This window comes from Typopeltis vanoorti, chromosome 18 (assembly GCF_054136105.1).
Source record: "Typopeltis vanoorti isolate ZY-2024b chromosome 18, IOZ_Tvanoo_1.0, whole genome shotgun sequence".
NCBI lineage: Eukaryota > Metazoa > Arthropoda > Arachnida > Uropygi > Thelyphonidae > Typopeltis > Typopeltis vanoorti.
This window is the reverse complement of record NC_143566.1, coordinates 49,523,121-49,542,031: the sequence shown is the minus strand read 5'-3', so window position 1 is coordinate 49,542,031 and position 18,911 is coordinate 49,523,121. Positions and strand designations below refer to the sequence as shown.

The following is an 18,911-nucleotide window of genomic DNA, read 5'->3' as shown; positions in this document are numbered from 1 at the left end:
TATACAGTCAGTCATAACCTCCTGCAAATGCTCCTTGACCACTTCCCATGCACTATCAACATCCAGCCCTTGCAGTTTTACATGCCATGGCATTGAACCAAGCAATCTCCTAAGCTTGTCATAATAATATATATAATATATAATAACAATAATAATAATTAAAGAAAGTGATAACTATGTTTTTAATTCGTGAAAATTTAATTGTCATTTATTTGTTTAATTATACTCGATTTTTAATCATGGGAACGTTTTTCTATCGCGTCACATTAATATATATTTAATGCCTGAACATTTTTGAGCAATCGAATTTTTGAACAATGCCTGAATATTCCAGGAAACTGAATGCCACGGAATTCTTTCACTGTGTTGCGAGTAAAAAGAAAAATATTTATGGAAAGCTATTTTTGAATGTTGCTGGTAAGAAAGTAACAGAACTGGCAGAAATAGTTGAATTGCTGAGTGATTATTTTGTGAAGGTTTATCATGAAGATGAAAGTAACAGTAGTAGCTGATGAGAGCGTAAATTGATCTTTGAAGTAGAGACGAACTAGAGGCAACTCTAATTTGGCTACTTCAAAGATCAATTTACATCAAAAAATCTCAATGTTAATTCTTTCATAGGATTAGATAGAATTTCGGCGCATGTATTGCGTGAATGTGCAAGGGAATGACCTTGCCATTGACTAGGCTTTTTAAGTCAGCTCAGGTGTAGTTCCAAGAACGTGGAAGTTCCATTACATTTTAAAGGCGAGTCAAAAAGCAGAGATTGAAAACTACAGACCTGTGACTATCTCGGGAGTAGTGGACAAGGTTTTCGAAAAGTTCATTACAGCCAGAATTCAAGACGGTGGAAAATAATTTGATACTTTTTAGAGGTCAGCGTGGCTTTATTAAGGGGATCTCTTGCCTTAGCAAATTACTTTGTGCCTATAATAAAGACAATGCCTATGGCCCTATGCTGTTATCTTGTTGAATTTCACAAAAGTATTTGATAGAATATCGCATGCAAGTATGTTAAGTAAGTTCAAATAAATGGGAATGGATGCAAGATTGGGAAGATGGATAAGAGAGAGCGGTTGTCAGACGGGCACCAGAGAATTGTGCATGGTGGAGCAGAGTCAAAAAAGTGACCAGTGGTGTCCACAAGGTTCTGTTCTTGGTCCATTGTTTAATCTGTATATTAATCATATTAGAGACAATTTACAGAGTGATATTCAGTTGTTTGCTGATGATGCTAAATTGGGAAGAGCTATAGTACATAAAGACGATGTAGCGATATTAAGAGTGATTTGAATAGACTGTCATTGTAGTCATATGATGTTTTTTCTTTTAATGTGACAAAATGTAAAGTTATTCACTTTCTATTGAAAAAAGTTTCACTCTGTGCAGTCTGTTGATGGGGTTTTGTTGCTGGAAATTGATGAGGTCCAGGGATCATGGGAGTTGTGGTTAATAGGGAACTGAAGTTAATAGGTCATATTGCAAAAAATTGCAAAACAGTTCAGATTATTTGAATGCTCAAAATACGCTGACTAGTAGGAATAGAAAAGTTATTATTTCTCTTTATATGACTCTAATATGTCCACATCTGGATTATTGTGCTCAGATTGGCCACCTCGGTTTCTTGGAGATGTGAAGGTGGTTGAGAGGATTCAGAGGCGAACCAAGATGGTCGCTGGCCTATGGAATGTTCCAATTTGTGAGCTACAAAACCTGGCAGATAGAAGGAAGAGAGGTGGCATGATAGAAGCATTCAAGCTGCTAAAAGGATTTTATAGACTGGAGGCAGGGAGACACTTTCAGTATATGGCAGACGGTGACAGAACAAGAGGTCATCATTGGAAGTTGAGTAGAATTTCAGTTAGCAAGAATGTGAGATCTAGATTTTTTTTTCTACAAGGGTAGTGAATAAGTGGAATGGGTTGCCTGAGGTGGTTGTGGTCAATAAATCAGTTCAAGGAGAAGCATGATAGGCACTGTGTTAATAATGGTTAGTTTCTTACTCCCATGGTGAAATTTTTGTTACTTTGTGGGAGGCATGATAAGTATATTGTAAACGATGTATCTGGGCCTCACGCGATGAATCTTTGGACTTCCGAAAAATATCCGTTAACAACAACAACAACAACAACAACAATAATACCTTACAAAAATTTAGAACGAAGACTCTGGATTGTCCTTGGCGAGGGAACAGTACAAATCCATTAAGAATACAGAATGGGTTATTAAATCGTGAAAAGTAGGAAGCAAATGCGCCGCCACCATTCGTACTTGTCGCAATAAGCTTAGTTTATCCTAATCTGTCAACTTGGTTGACCCAGTGGTTAACATACCTGCTGTCCAGCTAAGAGACTGCCGGTTCGATTCCCGCCAGAGGCATGGATATTTGATTATGTTTTACTAACTATTTGGGGAAAGGACATCTGCAATCCTACCACTTCTTCTAGTAGAAGGCGTCACTCTCAAAACTCCCCCAGTGAGGTACAGGAGTGACCATGTGACGTCACACGAGAATAACTATCTTAAACTGCTCAGCGATGTTTAGGTAAGAAGTATAAGATGACAAAGAAACAATTTATAATATAAAAAAAAAAATTCCCTGTCTGAAAACATGTGCCTATACATATGAAAAATTTTATTTTGTTGCCAAAAGGCTTGTTCATTTGCATTGTTTCACTATAATAAATATTATTATCATATAATATAATTGAGCCTGTGTAGCTCAGTAGAAGTGGCGTTTGCACTCTACAGCGCTTGACCGCACGAAGAAAGGATTTGGTGGTTCAAATCTAGTCGCCGACTAGAGGAAATTTTTCTAAGCCTTTTTTCGACCGGTTCCCGAGTTAGTCGATCTCTGGCACGGGCAAGCGGGTTTTTCCTCCCGGAAACTCGGATTTTTCGTCCCGTAAACTCAAGAAAATCGACCGTAGAACCCACATTATTTTCAGACATTAAATATATTGTGTTAAGGTTAGAAACCACGAGATGGCAGCACATTTGAGCCGTCTCTCTTCACTGTGTACCGCTTAATTAGTGATAGCCTTGGGCCATCTATCTCCGATTGGTACCAGTGGAGATTGAACTGCCCACTCAGTCTCCAAAAGTTAGATAGGGCTAAATCGCCTACTCCCGTATACGGGATTAAAAAGGCGTTAGCTGATTTTGTTTTTTTTATAATATAATTATGCTAAAATAAAATACAATAATAAGAAAATAAATATAATTGATTTATCTAATTTATTTTATAACACATTTAATTCTTCAAATAAAAAAAGTAAAAACAATGAAGACATGACACTTGTAGATTTGAAGAATCAAACTTGTAGCTGCAGACTACATTCATTCACACACACACACACACACACACACACACACGCACACACACACACACAAATGTTGATTTGATATGTCAAGAAAAGCAACAATTTATTTACTGAATATTAGTCCTGGCTAAAGAAAATTTTTAAATCACCGATCGTAGATGTATTACATTCTTTTTTTTTTTTTTCGTTAATACACAAAATTTGGATTCGGATTCATAGTTTTAGATCGAGTCCTAGTTAAAATTTAAAGACTCGCCGAGTCAGAGTTCTGGGAACTCGGATTCGAAAAACCCTAGAAATAACCACCGCCTTGCTTACTGAAGGCCTGAAAATGCTATAAGTTACAACGCCTCACGAATAGGATCGTCATTCTTAAATGTGGCTGAATTACCACTGTTGGACCACGTTCACATAATGCCTTGCAATACACCCTGCATGAAAGCTATTTGGTCTAGATTGAAGAAGTGAAGGATAGCGTTTTACATCAAAAATGATTTCAAAACAAGAAACAGCTGGTTGAAAAAAATCATATCTATTGAACAGTAACGTAAATATGAAAGATTATTTCATCGAGGAAAAAAAAAAGTAACCAAAGGCACAAGGATGAAAAATTAAATAGGATGTGAGAAGATATTTCTTGTTAGGTACATAAGCCTTTCCTAAATTTATGAACACTTGGGAACTGATACTTCGCAATAAAAATTTTTAAAAAAAGTAGCAAAGGAAAAAAAAAAGGAAATTAGAAAATAATAAATGAAAAAAAGAAGCAATGACAGATCAAGTTTTGTGTTGAATAGAGGAAGTGAGGAAGTAAGTTAGTCATCAACAGGAAGAAAATTAGGAAGTTATTGCAACGTCATTGGTAAAGTGATTCTGATTATCAATATCAGCAGTGGGCAGTAGATGGTGTTGTGTGTAGATGAAAGATTAAGTGAAAGAATGCAATGGATTGCCAGAGTTAGAGTGCTTCGTCTATCCATGAGAAGTATGCTAGATATTGTCTTGTATGGTTTTGGTCTTCCGCGATGAGTCTTCGGACTCCATGAATGTACTCATATAATAATAACAATAATACTAAAAGTAGTATGTATGGTGGGTTACGTAGTATGCAGGGTCGACCCTAGGAATTTTAACTCTTTTAATGATGTCTTAAAAGCCATGATGTTTAGCTAGGCTTCAACATGTCTGATCATAAATTCTAAATAGTAGCATTAGCTAATGAAAATTCATAAGTTAATGAAAAATGATCACAAACTATATTCTTTTTACAGAAAGAGAGAGATAATTAACCCTTTAACGGTGGAATTTTGTTCTGAAAATGTGGGTCTGCATGGGTAATTAAAACCTATTGTTACAAATATCGACATTACTGGGATCGCAATTAGAAGTACTTATTATTTTTTTTTTTTGGTTTCGGCCCTTTCGCTTATTTTCTCTTGCACTACATGAGCTGTTTCGGTTTTTAGATATTTATGCAAAGACCTGCTTTGTTTCTGAATATCGCGTTCTTTTTCAGATTTTCGAGCCTCCGTAGCTTATATATACTATATATATATAGTGTATGTAGTGTGCAATATATATCTCAATAAGTAAATGTGCAACATTCTCATCTGATATGGTATCTTTTAATTACAATTGTGTAGACATATAATTATAACAATCAAGCAAAGGCTATATTTATTTTATTTAAAAATTTATTATAATTAAATAAATTTAATTCTAATAAATATAAATTATTATAAAATTTTATTTACATGTACATACGAGTACATCAGCAAAGGGACGAATTGAAATAGACTCGTGGGCGAAATTTCGCCCGCGGGCGTGGTGTTCCTCGCCCCTGGTATAGACGAAGCCCTTTGGTCGGAAAGATCTGGTTCGATTCCCGTCGATGACGTGAGGAACCTTTATCTGGTCTCTTTCGACTAAAGGTGAGTTAGCTGGTCTCATACAGAGGTAGAGGTTTTTTTTTTCTTCACCCGGAAACTGGGAATTTTTTTCCTTCAGAAGAGGCAAACTGGCACCGTGAGCACACATAGATTACAGTCATTAATACTTACGACAGTATGTGGAAGAGATAGGGTCCTCCCCACATATCGTTACACCCGTAGTTAACTATGAGTTAAACCATAGTAGTCAACCTCCTAGATAGGAGACGGCACATGAATGGAATGGAATTTCCGATATTCTGCTCCTGATAGTTTTTTTCCCCTTTTATCATATTGGAATGTTATAATTATTTAAAAAGCTAAATCCTAATAACTGTATCAAAAATATTATTAGCAATCACTCCACAACTGTATTTATTATTATTATTATTATTATTATTATTATTATTATTATTATTATTATTATTATTATGTAAGGTGCCTCCATGGAGTCAAAAGACTCATCGCGGGAGACCCAACATTGATATACTAACCGCTATTCACACAATACCTGTCATACTTCCCCTTAAACTCATTCACAGATGAAGCATTCACAACCACTTCTGGCAACGCATTCCACCCATTTACAACCCTCCGAGCAAAAAATATAGTCCTAACACCCTTGTTAACCACACTCTTACACAATCTCCAGGTGACCCCTCGTTCTCTCCCTTCCTTCACTGGTCTTAAAATCACGTATTTTGATTCTGTTTCTTTAATTAGTTTACTCTTAACTAGTTATTTCATTATGATCGTTTGGTCTCATTGGTTAAGTGAGATTTACTCTCAGGTCAAGGTCAACTCAAGACCAACAATGGAATCGGAAATAAATGCAAAATAGGTGTTCTGTTATTGTCACGTCGTCTGATATTAACACTGACAGTGCGATATTAAACGCAACATAATACTACATTATTTTAAATGATTATGATTATTTTAAAAAATATACAGTACAATGAAGTTGTAAGGATGTTGAAACCATCCTGAAGTCTGGTTTCAACAGAGAACGAATAAATAATTTTTTTAATGATTTTTTTTTTTCGTATAGTTTAGGCCAATTGTGCCGCCCCCAAAACTTGCTGCCCCGTGGTATGGAGCGCTCTCCTGCGATAAGAACCTGAACTCCTCAGAAGTGTCACATAATAATAATGATTTTAGAAAGTTTCAAAATACCGTTGGAATTTTGATACCTTTAAAATAAGAGAAAGTGGGGAAAAGTATAGAAGAAGGAAAACGTTAATAAGATTCTGAGAGTTAACAAAAGATGGTAAGCGACAAAGAAAGACTAAAAAAATAGTACCTATGAGTAGCGTGAGAGGATTCTAATTCGTAGAAATCGAAACAAATATTGGGGAAAGGTAATAAACAAAAACAAACAAATGTAAAATAACTTTTCATTAGTACACATAAACAAAAACGTGCAAACTACACGGCAAAATTATGTAAATCATGACCAACAGAGAGAGAGACATAAAATATAAACAATCGAAAGATATATTTCATTTGAACGTATATTAATAAATTCATAACAATATTTCATCTAAAAGAAATTCAACCATTACGAACTGTTTGTGGCGTGCGCAAATAAAGATCAATGTTTCCACAATCTCGTGTTTCCCACAGTATAATATGTCGGGAGCAACAATTTTGTCCCTCCCCGCTATTAGCTCCCCCGATGTCGTCAGTAGTAGTAAGCGGAAGTTGCGTAACAGCAAACGCTAAGGATAATGAGAATGCTATTTGGGATTGGCTGTTGTATTTGAAACACGGTGTGGATACGTTATTGATATTTATATACAGTATTTGCTTCTAACATAATATGCCAAACATGGATACAACTGGTAGTTCTACTAGACGTATTAATACTGTCCTTTTAGGCTCGCCATCTGGTCTTCTGAAACTTTGTGAAACGGTAAGTTATGTCGTAATTTCGTACATTCCTTTCACGGTATACACAGAACTGCTAGTTACTGACAGAAGCGTCTGAATATTTCCACGAAAGTGTTAATCTGCCGGTAATGTTATAGAAAAAGAAAAGCGGAGAAAGCAGTGGAAACAAAATAATAGAAATATGGTTATGTTCGTATGTACAATACAAAATATAACTGGCCAAGTAGTCGTTTGCGATATGTTCAAGCTAACTGAAATTATGTGCTGTTACCTCGATCGAATGGAAAAATTTAGTTTCTAGAATTACACAATGTATTCCAAGATTTTATAAAGCTGTTTGGATAATGAAATGTATATAATATATTTTAATTACACTCCGTTCATATAGGGGATAAAGACGAAATTTGTATTTGTGAGCGTTTGGTTTCTCGTGCGGTGAGAGTGAAATACCAAAGGGAACATGACACTGGACAGCGAAGTTTAAATGGTACGCGTTTAGGACATTCACTGCTCTCCGTTAACTGAAAAATCAACGAAATCACGTGGTTAACGTCACGACCACCGGTAGTTGCATTTTGGTTTGTTTCTATTCTTTCAGTGGTGTTTACTATTAATATTGGGAGCTGTGCTTCCTTTTTTTTCTGATAACTAAAAACAAAACTTGTAAATTTTGTTTTAGTTAAGTGTCAATATTTCATGGATTTCACCCACACCGTGTAATCACCGGTTTAACTTCCGCCATGGAGTTACGAACCAGACATTATTCACTCTAATATCTCATTTTATTCTTAATTTATGCATTGTTCACATGAAAATAGTCATGACCGGTATATTTTAGTGTTTCTAAACGACTATTAATAAAATAGTTATCATTATTATTTAATTATTTTTTTAATTATCATTATAATACATGCAATGGAAGAAACCACTATAACCATTCCTATAGCAGTCGGCATACGATGCGCACAGCGTTTCTTCGGGTAGCAACAAGGCTGGCATATCGTGGAAAATGCAGGCGTGTTAATGTGTACTATTCGAAATGAAATAACGAATTCATTTTAAAAATGTAAAAAACTTAACTTAAAATAAAATCACTGAAATGATTCCATTTTGTTTCCACATACAGTTATTCTCTTATTTAGCCTCATAAATTTCTTGTAACATCCTACCGATATAATATGCCGTTCGCAATTTCATCATGCTAAAGTGCATAACTTTGTACACTTATTAAAACCGAATTGCAGCCATTATAATCTACACACTGTTCCAACTTATTCAAATCATTCAATAAGCGCCGTATATCAGTAGTACCCCTGATTGCCTTGCCTATCTCTGCATCAGCAAGCAACTGAACATCTCCTGTCAGGTCCTTCCTAATATCATTAATGTATAGACTGGAACAACAGTGGTCCAAGGACTGCTCCTGGGATATACCAGTAGTCAACTTGAATCTGGTAGATTCATACCCACCATATACCACTTTTTGATACCTATACATCGACCATCCACTTATCCAAGTCAAGAGTTTGTATTATAATCCCATACTCTCTAGTTATGCAACAGTCTTTCATATGCTATTCTCTGAAATGCTTAAGCAAAATCCAAGCAATCAGAATCACAGGCAGCCATAGCATTATTATAAAATATGAGCAAATTGCTGAAACATGACTTCCTTCTTTTTGCACAGCATAGCTTGTTTGTTAAGCGATTTCTATATGTATGCATGCCAGTTCTTCCCAATTGCTCTAAAATATTCACCAGCACTCTAGAGATGCAGATATCGGTAGTTAAGCACATCATCGGTTTTTTACTACCCTTGTACAACGGAAGTATCATACAGTCATGGGCGTCCTCAGAGGGGGGGAGAGTGACGGGGAACTCGCCCCTCCGGATCGAGTAAAAAATTCTCCAAATTATAATCGTAAAAGTGATTGAGATATATATCCTTACACTTTGCCTGTCTTAAAATTTTATTACAAGTTGGCCGGTTTCGGCCATCGGCGGGGTAACCATAGAACATGTGAAAGAAGTTTCAGCACCTTGAGACGTGTGAAAACATGGTTAAGTTCCGCTATCTCAGAAACGCGCTTATCAGGTTTATGTATAATTAGTGTGCACAGGAAGAAACTAGAAAAGGAAGCGGTAAAGAACAAATTCATTTAAAATGTCATCAATAAGTTTGCAAGCGATAGAGGGAGAATTCAATTCTTATACGATACGTGATTATTGAAATTATATTAATTATTGTTTCCTTTATATTGCAAATTTATATACATTATGTATGTGTTTTTGTATTGATGAAATACAAAATCTTCTATAATCAAGTAGGTTATTCCATAATCTACTTGTGGAAAAAAAAATAATAAATCATTAAATAATAATTGATTAATGTGATTATTTGTCACCAAGCTTTGCCCCTCTTCCCCTGGAAAATTTTCTGCGGACGTCCATGCATACAGTTGTATTAATAGGTTTCAGTGGAACAGTGCAACTAAAATCTTTTAGAATTGGTCAGTCACTGTCTCATTGACGGTTTCTGCTTTGTCTTCCCGCATTTCGCACATTACCTATATTAGTACGAACAACAGGTTTCTGCAATGCATTCACTATTCTATGCAAAAATTAGTTTTTCACGTCGTTATTCTTTACCGTTTCCTCTTCTATCCCCATCCCCGTTATGTTAACTGCCGCAATCAGATATGGGGGGGGGGAATTCCAGGAAACCTAGTTTTCGCGAAGATTCTCAATTTCTAGTGTTCTAAATAAGCTTTCCGTACAAGTCTCTAACAATACCGCGTTACAGGCTATGTACTATTGATACAGGAATTTTAACTACGTACAGGATTCACACCAAATAAAGTTTTTAAAATGTGGATATTTGATAATTCAAGTTAAATTATCAAAATTGATTTATTATTAACCCCTTAACGTATCAATCAGAAAGCGGTCGTTTTTCTGCCAGTTTTTTGGGCGAGGGTGATTTGCTGGATCAAATTCATCATTATTTGAAAAACAATGATGAATTTGTGCAAACGAAATAGCCGATACACGCCGTTGGCAACTTTTCTCAGCCGAAAGGAAATAGGCACAAGATTGTCTAGCGTCTATATTAGGTTGTATTTATATGTGAAACCAAAATTCAAAATCAATTTTGGTGCAATAAACAAAAGACGTGCCACAGACGTCTTTGTATGTTAAGGGGTTAAGAGACCTGCGGGGAATCAGGGACTCATCGAGGAGGCCACATACTACACGCACCAATTGACATTTATGTCTTTAGGGGTGAAGCAAGATGCTTTTCATATTCCCCGCTATCTGTTGTGGTTACAATGAGGGTAAAATTTATGAGCAGATTGCTCGCCCTGAATGGGCATGGAGATTATGCATCGCTAAAGGAGGCTAATATAGCTTTTGGTCTTCTATATTTGAATATGTCCGTTGGATCGTATGCTGCAGCTTGCTGAACCAAATCGTTGGGATGTGTGGACGTCTTTAAGAAAAACTTGGTTGCTAAGGATTGTAGAAAAGAGAAAATATAGGAAATATTTGTGTCTCTGTGGAGTTGATTGTTTCTAACATACCACGGGGCGTTCAGAATCATTCTCAAGCACTTGTTCTGCACTCGCTGTATTTTGATAATGTTAGCATTAGAGGTGTGGCTCCAGGCCGGAGAGGCATAGGTGATTATAGGACGAATCGTCATCTGGTATAGTTGCAATTTGATTCTGTTGCTGAGCTTGCTATTTCTATTAATTAACGGATAGATCTGAGCTATGCTTTAGATGCCTTTTGTGCACGCAGACTTGGTGTGCTGATTGAAAGATAGCTTTTTGTCGAGAATTACACCCAGGTAATTTGTTTCTGTCTGCCAGGGAATTTTAGTATTGAATAGTAACACATCTCCTACAGGAGACATTGGCCTTTTTGAGAAAAGAACGGCTGAGCTTTTCTGGGGGTTGACTTCCAATCTCCACTTAGAGAACCAACCCGCCAGCTTTAGAATGTTTTCTTGAAGCTTTCTGGTAATGAAATGGGGTCTGAGAGATCTGGTTAGTATTGCCGTATCGTCCGCATACAGGGCCAAAATGGAAGTCATTGGATTGTGTGGGATGTCTAACATGTATATAGAGAACAGCAATGGAGCCAGTAGAGATACCTGCGGCACTCTAGCAAAGATGTGGCGCTAGGAGGATGTAGAACCGTTGATTTTTGCTTGCATTGATCTATTCTGAAGATAGGAATGGATTAAATGAACCATTTTTAGTGAGATACCGACTGAGATAAGTTTGTGCAGGAGTCCAAAATGCTAGATTTTGTCAAATGCTTTGGATAAGTCTAGGAAAACAGCGCCTGTGCACTGGCGCCAGTTGTAGCTGGTGGTGATGTATTCGACAATTCTGTGGATTTGCTGGGTAGTACTATGGTGTTGCCTAAAACCAAACTGTTCTTTAGGAAGGATGTTTAAGTCATTTACTAAGGTTTGGAGTCGTGAGAGGATGACCTTCTCTGCAACCTTACCCAGATTTGAGATGAGACTGATTGGACGATAATTTTGCGGTAGGTGTGGGTCTTTGCCTGGCTTATGTATAGGAATTACGTCAGCCAGTTTCCAGGTGGAAGGAAAATAGCGAAATCTTAAAATTGCATTTATTATACTGGTCAGGTGCACTACTGCTTTTCGGGGCAGAAGTTTAATCACCCGATTAGTAATGCCGTCTGGCCCAGGAGCTTTTTTGTGCTTTAATTTTTTTTTAATAATGTCATATATCTCAGCAGGTGATGTTGGCGCAATATGGTCAGTGCTGGTGATAGGAAGTTTGAGTGAGTGTCTGACCATGCTGTGAATCTTATGTATGTAGTCAAAGTCAAGGTTTCCATACGAAGGCCTGCATTGCTCCTCTAAGTTGTATGCTATAACTTTTGCTTTGTCTACATCTGTGTGAGCAAGGCCCAGGTCAGAGAATATTGGGGGAAGGAATCTGTCATTGTTTTTGATATTTTTCAGAGTAGTCCCCGGATGGAGTGATCAGTAGGTGAAATGGAGGATAACTTTTCATTCCATACTTGGTCTCTATGAGCGTTGAGTGCATCTCTTACTGCCCCACTTAATCTGTTTAGATTTATTTTGTCTTGTGGTGACTACACGCACCAGCTATCATACTTGTTCTTTAATTCATTCACACTCTCGCACTCAGAAAATCCAATGGCAATCCATTTCAATCACACACTACTATGAGGAAAAAATCTAGATCCTCCCCCCCCCTTTCTTAGCGGCATTCATTCTCAGCTTCCAAGGATGCCCTCTTGTCCTTTCCCAACTTCATTAAAATAATAATAATAAAAGACATCAAATGAAATCTTGTATGACCCTTTCAGAAGTTTTGTAAGTCTCAATCATATCACCTCACTGTCTCCTGTTTGCTAGTGTCTGCAGTGTACAAATTCTCAATCTGTCTTATGTTACGCATTTTCATCTTTATCCACAAAAAGTACCTGCTCCATATGAAACCATCCTACATCTTTAACCAGCAATAGACTTAAACTCTCAAATACCAAACGGTTAGCATACATAAAATACCAAACTTGTTGCGGTTCGGAGCCCAAACCAGCGACAAGTTTATATCTGAGCATAAATGTTAATTTTTTTTTTTTTTCATGGATTTGCTTAAGATATCTAATAAGTGCATGTTTGTTATTTTTAACCCGCCTGCCTGAGTGCGTTATTCCACGCTGCTGGAATAGACTATTTCGCACATAGTAAGCAATGATTCAAAGAAAAAATATTTTTTTGTTTCCCCCCGTTCGCTGGTATTCCTTTGTTACTACTAATGTGCAGTTAAAGCCATTCAGCTTTCTATATTTGTATTTTGTACTGGAAATACTAGACCTAAGGAAAACCAAACACGCGAATTTTTGTATTCGCATTCAGGTAATAACAAATAGAATTAAATATTCCCTCGAGATTACTACTGAGCGAGCTCTTTCCATAGAATTCCTTCTGGAGAATAAACATCTCCTTCAGTATGCTGGATGATTTGTGACTATGCTTGATTCTTTACTCCTGACTAAAGTTTTGCAGCTAATAAGTGAGTCCGTGCTTTCATATGCAGCAAGTGCAGTTATACACGTTTTTCTTTTCGGAGCGAGGGTACGTTTCTGACTTTTCTAAAAATAAATAAATATGGTTAACTTGGAATTTTTTTTTTATTACCGACTAAAAACGAAAATGCAAACATTTTGTCAAATAGTAATACTTTTGTCCTTGCAAAACTTGGCTGCAAAGCTGATCCATATCTTGGGATTTTTTAACTATGACACTGTATATATAATAAGGTAGTTATTATATTATAATAACTATAAGGTATTATAATATAAGTTATATTATAAGGTTGCTATGACACTGTAGATGTCTGCGGACATCTACAGTGTCATAGCTACCTTTATTGCAAAATCCAATGTCAGTACCCCTAAACACCTCATGCAGATCGTATACTGAAGAGGGCTCTTGTAACAGAGGGAGGGGTGCTATCGAGTGTACACAGATCATCACTGAAGTCCCCTAAAATATGGCAGTTCCACTACTGGATAGCTGCCTAACTTTTATAAACTTAGAAATATTGATTTCTGTCTCCTCTGAAAGGGGGACCCTATTGTGTGTCCATCCCACTGAAGAAAGTTGTAAACCACGTACATTCAATACCACGGATGAGCGACTTGGATAATCAGATTCCCTTGCTCTAGAGCCCAAACACAGTATTTGTCAAGATGTCTAATCTCATGTTATGAATTCTAGTCATTCGTTATGACTTAACTGTCCGCCTGATTACTGAAAATGCAATATTTAGCTACTTCTCTCTTTTTTGTGGGGGGATGGGTTAGAAACTAAGAGTTAACTCTAATTAATGGTATTCTAGCTTAACTGATGGAGAGATATCAGAGAGTAATTTCTTCAGGAGTAGAGTCCAGTAGAAGGCCTGTGACTAGTGGAGTGCCTCTGGGTTCTGTTCTTGGACCGCTGCTATTTAATTTATTCGTTAACGATATCGAAAATGATCTGAGAGGAACTGTTCAGTTATTTGCCGATGATGCGAAGTTGGGTAGAGCAATGGTGAATGCACACGATGTCAAAATTTTGCAGGATGATTTGGATAGATTAGCAGACTGGGCAAAGTAGAAGGATGTCAGTTTAATGTGCAAAGTGTAAGATGATGCATTTTGGGGTGAAAAGATTATCAGCGGTATACCACATTGGTGGAACTGTACTCGAGGAAATTGACGAATCCAGAACCTTAGGAGTGTTAGTGGATAGGGAGTTAAAGTTTAGGGGGCACATGGCAAAAGTGGCTAAAGCAGTTCATCAGATCACTTGGTTACTGAAGAATACTTTGACGAGCAGAGAACAAGCATGTTATTGTTCCTTTTTATCGAGCCTTGATAAGACCCCATCTTGGCTACTGGATGCTAGGCTTTCTTGTTGATGGATGGGATCCAGAGGCGAGTGACCAAGATGGTAGCAGGTCAATGAGATGAACCTTACGAGTCGAAGATTTGTGGGTAACAGAAACTGGTTGATAGGCGAAAAAGGGATGATATGATTGAGACATTCATATTACTGAAGTGTTTTTAATTAATTCAGAGGAAAATTTTCAGAACAGATGTGGTGGAGGGAGAACTAAGGACCATCCATGGTCCTTAGTTCTCCCTCCAGGTTTTTTTTTTCTTTTCTTCTTCTTCTTGGAGAGTGGTGAATGAGTGGAATAGGTTGCCAGTTGTCTGTCGTGGATGCCATGACTGTGAATGAGTTCAAAGCAAAGTTGATACAAATGTTGGATAGTTCTTGACATGATGTTTAGGCCTCCCTCAATGAGTCTAAGGACTCCTTGGAGTTAGTTGCCCGTAATAATATCTCTGCGTAATGGCATCCAGCAGGTTTTCAACTCGTTAAAAGGCGTTTACATGGGATTTCTTTCGTCCTAAATTAGATTCGAACACAAGTCTTTCCAACCGATGGACAAATGTTGCGATTGTGCTATGGAGGCGCTTTTCGTAGAAAGAAAATTCTTCACCTTCATATGACACTGATTAACATCTTTAGTATAGCCCTCAAATGTTCCTCTTACATAAGGAAACGGGCTTCACCCCCGTGACGGTTTCACTTACAATGACCGGTACCCATCATGCGTGGGCACAACTCAGACGTGGTTTGGCAATGTCTTTTCGGAACCTCTGTGCTTCACTCGGTAACGACGATACCCCCCCCCCCCCCCCCCCCCCCCACCTACGAATTTGAAAGACTTTGCGACGAACCCGTCGAAAATATAAGGGCAATAATAATAATAAAGGCCTAAGCAATGCATGGAGCTGACTCTTTTAAATCTACTTTCAAGGCTTTAAATATGTAGTTTAGCTAATTTTTATTTTATTATTAAATTCAATTCATGTGTGTTTTGGTTTTCCTGATGTAAAGTGTAACCCACTAACTCGCTTATCGTATGAAGATACGAAATTATGTAACTTCAATTGGATTTCAAGAAATGATACGACATGTGCTCACTTAGCGGTGGGAGATTCGTAGTCGTTAGGACGAAGATTCTGATACGAAATACACGTTTTTCCAATAAATTTTATTCTTTATCTTAAATTAGCTAGCTGAAGAAAATGCTTACGGGTAAAGAAACTTTCCTTTGTTAGGATTATAAAATGCTAGTTGAAATTAAGGTAAAGGACTTATTTTTGTCTTGATGCTTACCGAAAATAAAGGCGCCAAGAATATGTTATGCATCCGCTATAGTTCGCCCATGGTTTTTAGATCTCTCCTTGGATTTTGCCAAGAATAGTCGATTCATGCTGAAGGGGAGAAAGAAATGAAGGATGTACGAATTGGTCGCCAACATGCGAAATCACGTGCTTTCTTGTCTGTCGCTGTATTAGTACTAGCTTGATTTTTGTTGTCGCTTTTTTTGCATTATTTTTTTATTATTAATATGTATGATGGATCCAGTACAGTCAACAAGTTCTGTTGTTAAACGTTTCAGTAGCTCTTGCAAAAGAATATTGAATAATGTGCTGACATTCTGCGAAATCCTTGTTCTCCTTTCTCAAGTCATAAAACGTTCAAGTGCAATTGCAACTACAAGAATTCGTAGGGAATCAAAATGTGAAGGTAAGCCAAAATTTAAATCTCCGAAAAAAAGCGCCAAAGTAAAGAAAACCATCGAAACCTTAGCTTTGAATGATTTTGATGTAGACGTTATAAGAACTATTCACGAATTTTACGTGGTCGAGAAAAAGTGCCATCTGTTCCGAAATTGATTCCTGTGCATAAAGAAAAAATTAATTTTCCTTGGAAAAGATAAACTTTAAGGAAAATACTTCATGAAATCGGATTTTGTTTTAAAAAGTCCCAGAATAAAATGAAACTTATCATGGAGCGAAGTGACATTGTTTTATCTAAAACGCAGTATTTGAGAGCAATAAAATGTTTCAGGGAGGAGAAAAAACCGATTGTGTATCTAGATGAAACCCGGATTGATAGTAATTTAACTTATGGAAAATGTTGGCATTTTCCATAACTATTGGGCCATATTTTTGGCCCAATACTTTTCCAAAGTGGCCATTTTTGGCCATATTTTCTTTAAATTTTGGCCATAAGCTGTTGTGTTCATCTGGCAACCCTGATTTAAGATGTTTGTACCAGGAAAGGCCAGAGATGCAGCTGCTAACACACTGTATAAATCCTCAAAATGGCCAATTATGGAGCATTGCATGCATTTTTGGGTAGTGAACCTATACCAAAATCCTGTAGGATTGCTTGATCCTTCCTACTTAGAATAGAGCAATTTAGTCAATTCATGATCCCCCTCACATATCCACTTCATTCCCTCTTACATATTCAGTTTCTGTCTTATGCCTGTTATATAGGTGCCTGCATGGACAATGTTTTGGTCAACTATCCTTCCTTACTCTAGTTTCTTTCAAAACTTTAAGAAAGAGCAGCTGCTGATCAACTTCTATTTATAGTCAATCTCCAAACTTACTGAAACAACTTTTTTCCCCTTCATTTCATCTACCTCTGTGCCTTGAATAAACCTCCCTCATCTTGTCTTCTCTTTCCTCATCTGTTCAAATAACATACCAACCAAAGCATAGTATTATACATGTCTGAAAGGATGTGTGCTTTGCATCATGAGATACTAAGGTGATTAATGTGAAGTCATTAGCTTTGATATATGAGTAGTATAGGTCATGAAGAAACCACATGCACAAACTTTGTTTACTTACACTTGGATAAAGGATTAAACAATAGAATTTTGTGGCAACTTCAATTTAGTTTATAACCAAATGAAAAACTTTTCTACAGCTCTCTTATCCACAATATTTTAATAAGGGGATACACCTTTTCTCTACTTATATATATAGAAAATATGACTTCTGCATCACTGTATCTCTTCTAAGTCTGGCTCCTACTGATGACATTTATTGATGGTGGTCTCTGAACTTGCTCACTTCCTGGGGAGTAGACTGCTTGTGGCAAGTTTTTGCTTGTTGCTGAGTGGAGCCATTAATGTAGTGATCCTTTTGGATCACTCAGTGAGATTTAGATCGATCTTGGAGGTTACTTAGTTTTTGGAGAAGTAATCCCAGCACTTTATTAAAATTGAGGTAATATTTGTCTTTGGGCTTGATTCCAGGGAGTAGTGATTCTGCTTGGTAGGTTTTTGCATGTCACTGAGTAGAGCTACCAGTGAGAGTTTGAGTTTAGGAGTGATTTTTTGGGTCACTCAGATTTAGTGATTTTGTAGATCATTGTTTTGGAGGGAGGTAATACGTTACATTACCTTCCCATAATGCATAGTATTATATATGTTAGAGAGAATGTGCTTTGCATTATAGGATATCAAGGCAATAATGTGGTCATTAGTTTAGTTGTGAAGAAACTTGATGTGCAAACTTTGCTTGCTTATGCTTGCATAAAGAATTAAACAAAAACATAATTTCTTGGCAACTTTAATTGCATATACCAATAGATTCCTCCCTTTGTGTGAATTTAATATTAGTGTTTCTCCAAGGGACCAACTCTTCGTCATAACAGATCAAATTGCCTGTTCCTATTCAGAACATTCTCTGTGGTGTTAAACACCACAGATGTCAGTTACATTTTGTGGAACCATAATTTTATAAAAATGTTTTTAATTAAGTGTAAAAATTTCAACTCTTTAGTTTCCTTTTTGTATAAAAAGTTCTGAAATCTTTAACAATCATTCATATTTTGATTATGTAGCATATTTTCAAATAATCGTGCATTAATTTCCAGATAATTGGTATTATCTGCCTTGGACTTATAGCCTATTACTGTAGGCTAAGCCGTACAATGAAAAGTGGCTATGTAGTAGGATTTGCTGGAAATGTCGAGGAGTCCCTTTTCTTTGTGGTAACATTTGGATTTCTGATCAATACTTTTTGTCTACTTGCATCTTCTGTAGCATCTTCCGCAGCAGCATCCACCATCCCAAAAACTATTTATGTAAGTAAATACTCTGACAATTAGTTATATTGTAATACCTTACCTTCATATGAACAAAAGTACCCATGCTATCTAACTATGTATTCTGACTCATCACAGTGCCGATTCATCCCCCATTACATATGCTTGTCTATAAACTGTATGTATTCTCTATACTTCGTTTTCAGGAAAGGAGCTGGAAGAATAAAATTCAATCGCATCTGAGTTTTAAACTCATTTTCAGTTGGAAAAAGATTTATATAAATG

The 18,911-nt window shown here is 36.7% G+C and overlaps 1 protein-coding gene across 2 annotated transcripts in view; it reads left to right on the top strand.

Moving 5' to 3' along the window:
- The first annotated feature begins 6,940 nt into the window (after positions 1-6,940).
- LOC150096656 (uncharacterized) overlaps positions 6,941-18,911 on the top strand; it is a 56,991-nt gene continuing 45,020 nt past the window's right edge. The window contains exons 1-2 of one of the 2 annotated variants that reach the window (XM_090408330.1): positions 6,941-7,163; positions 18,456-18,665. In XM_090408330.1, the coding sequence (XP_090264456.1) occupies positions 7,071-7,163; positions 18,456-18,665 (303 nt within the window). In that variant the 5' untranslated portion in view covers positions 6,941-7,070. Of the gene's footprint in view, positions 7,164-13,151; positions 13,290-18,455; positions 18,666-18,911 lie in introns of those variants that run through there. The other variant, XM_090408329.1, reaches the window with a different exon arrangement.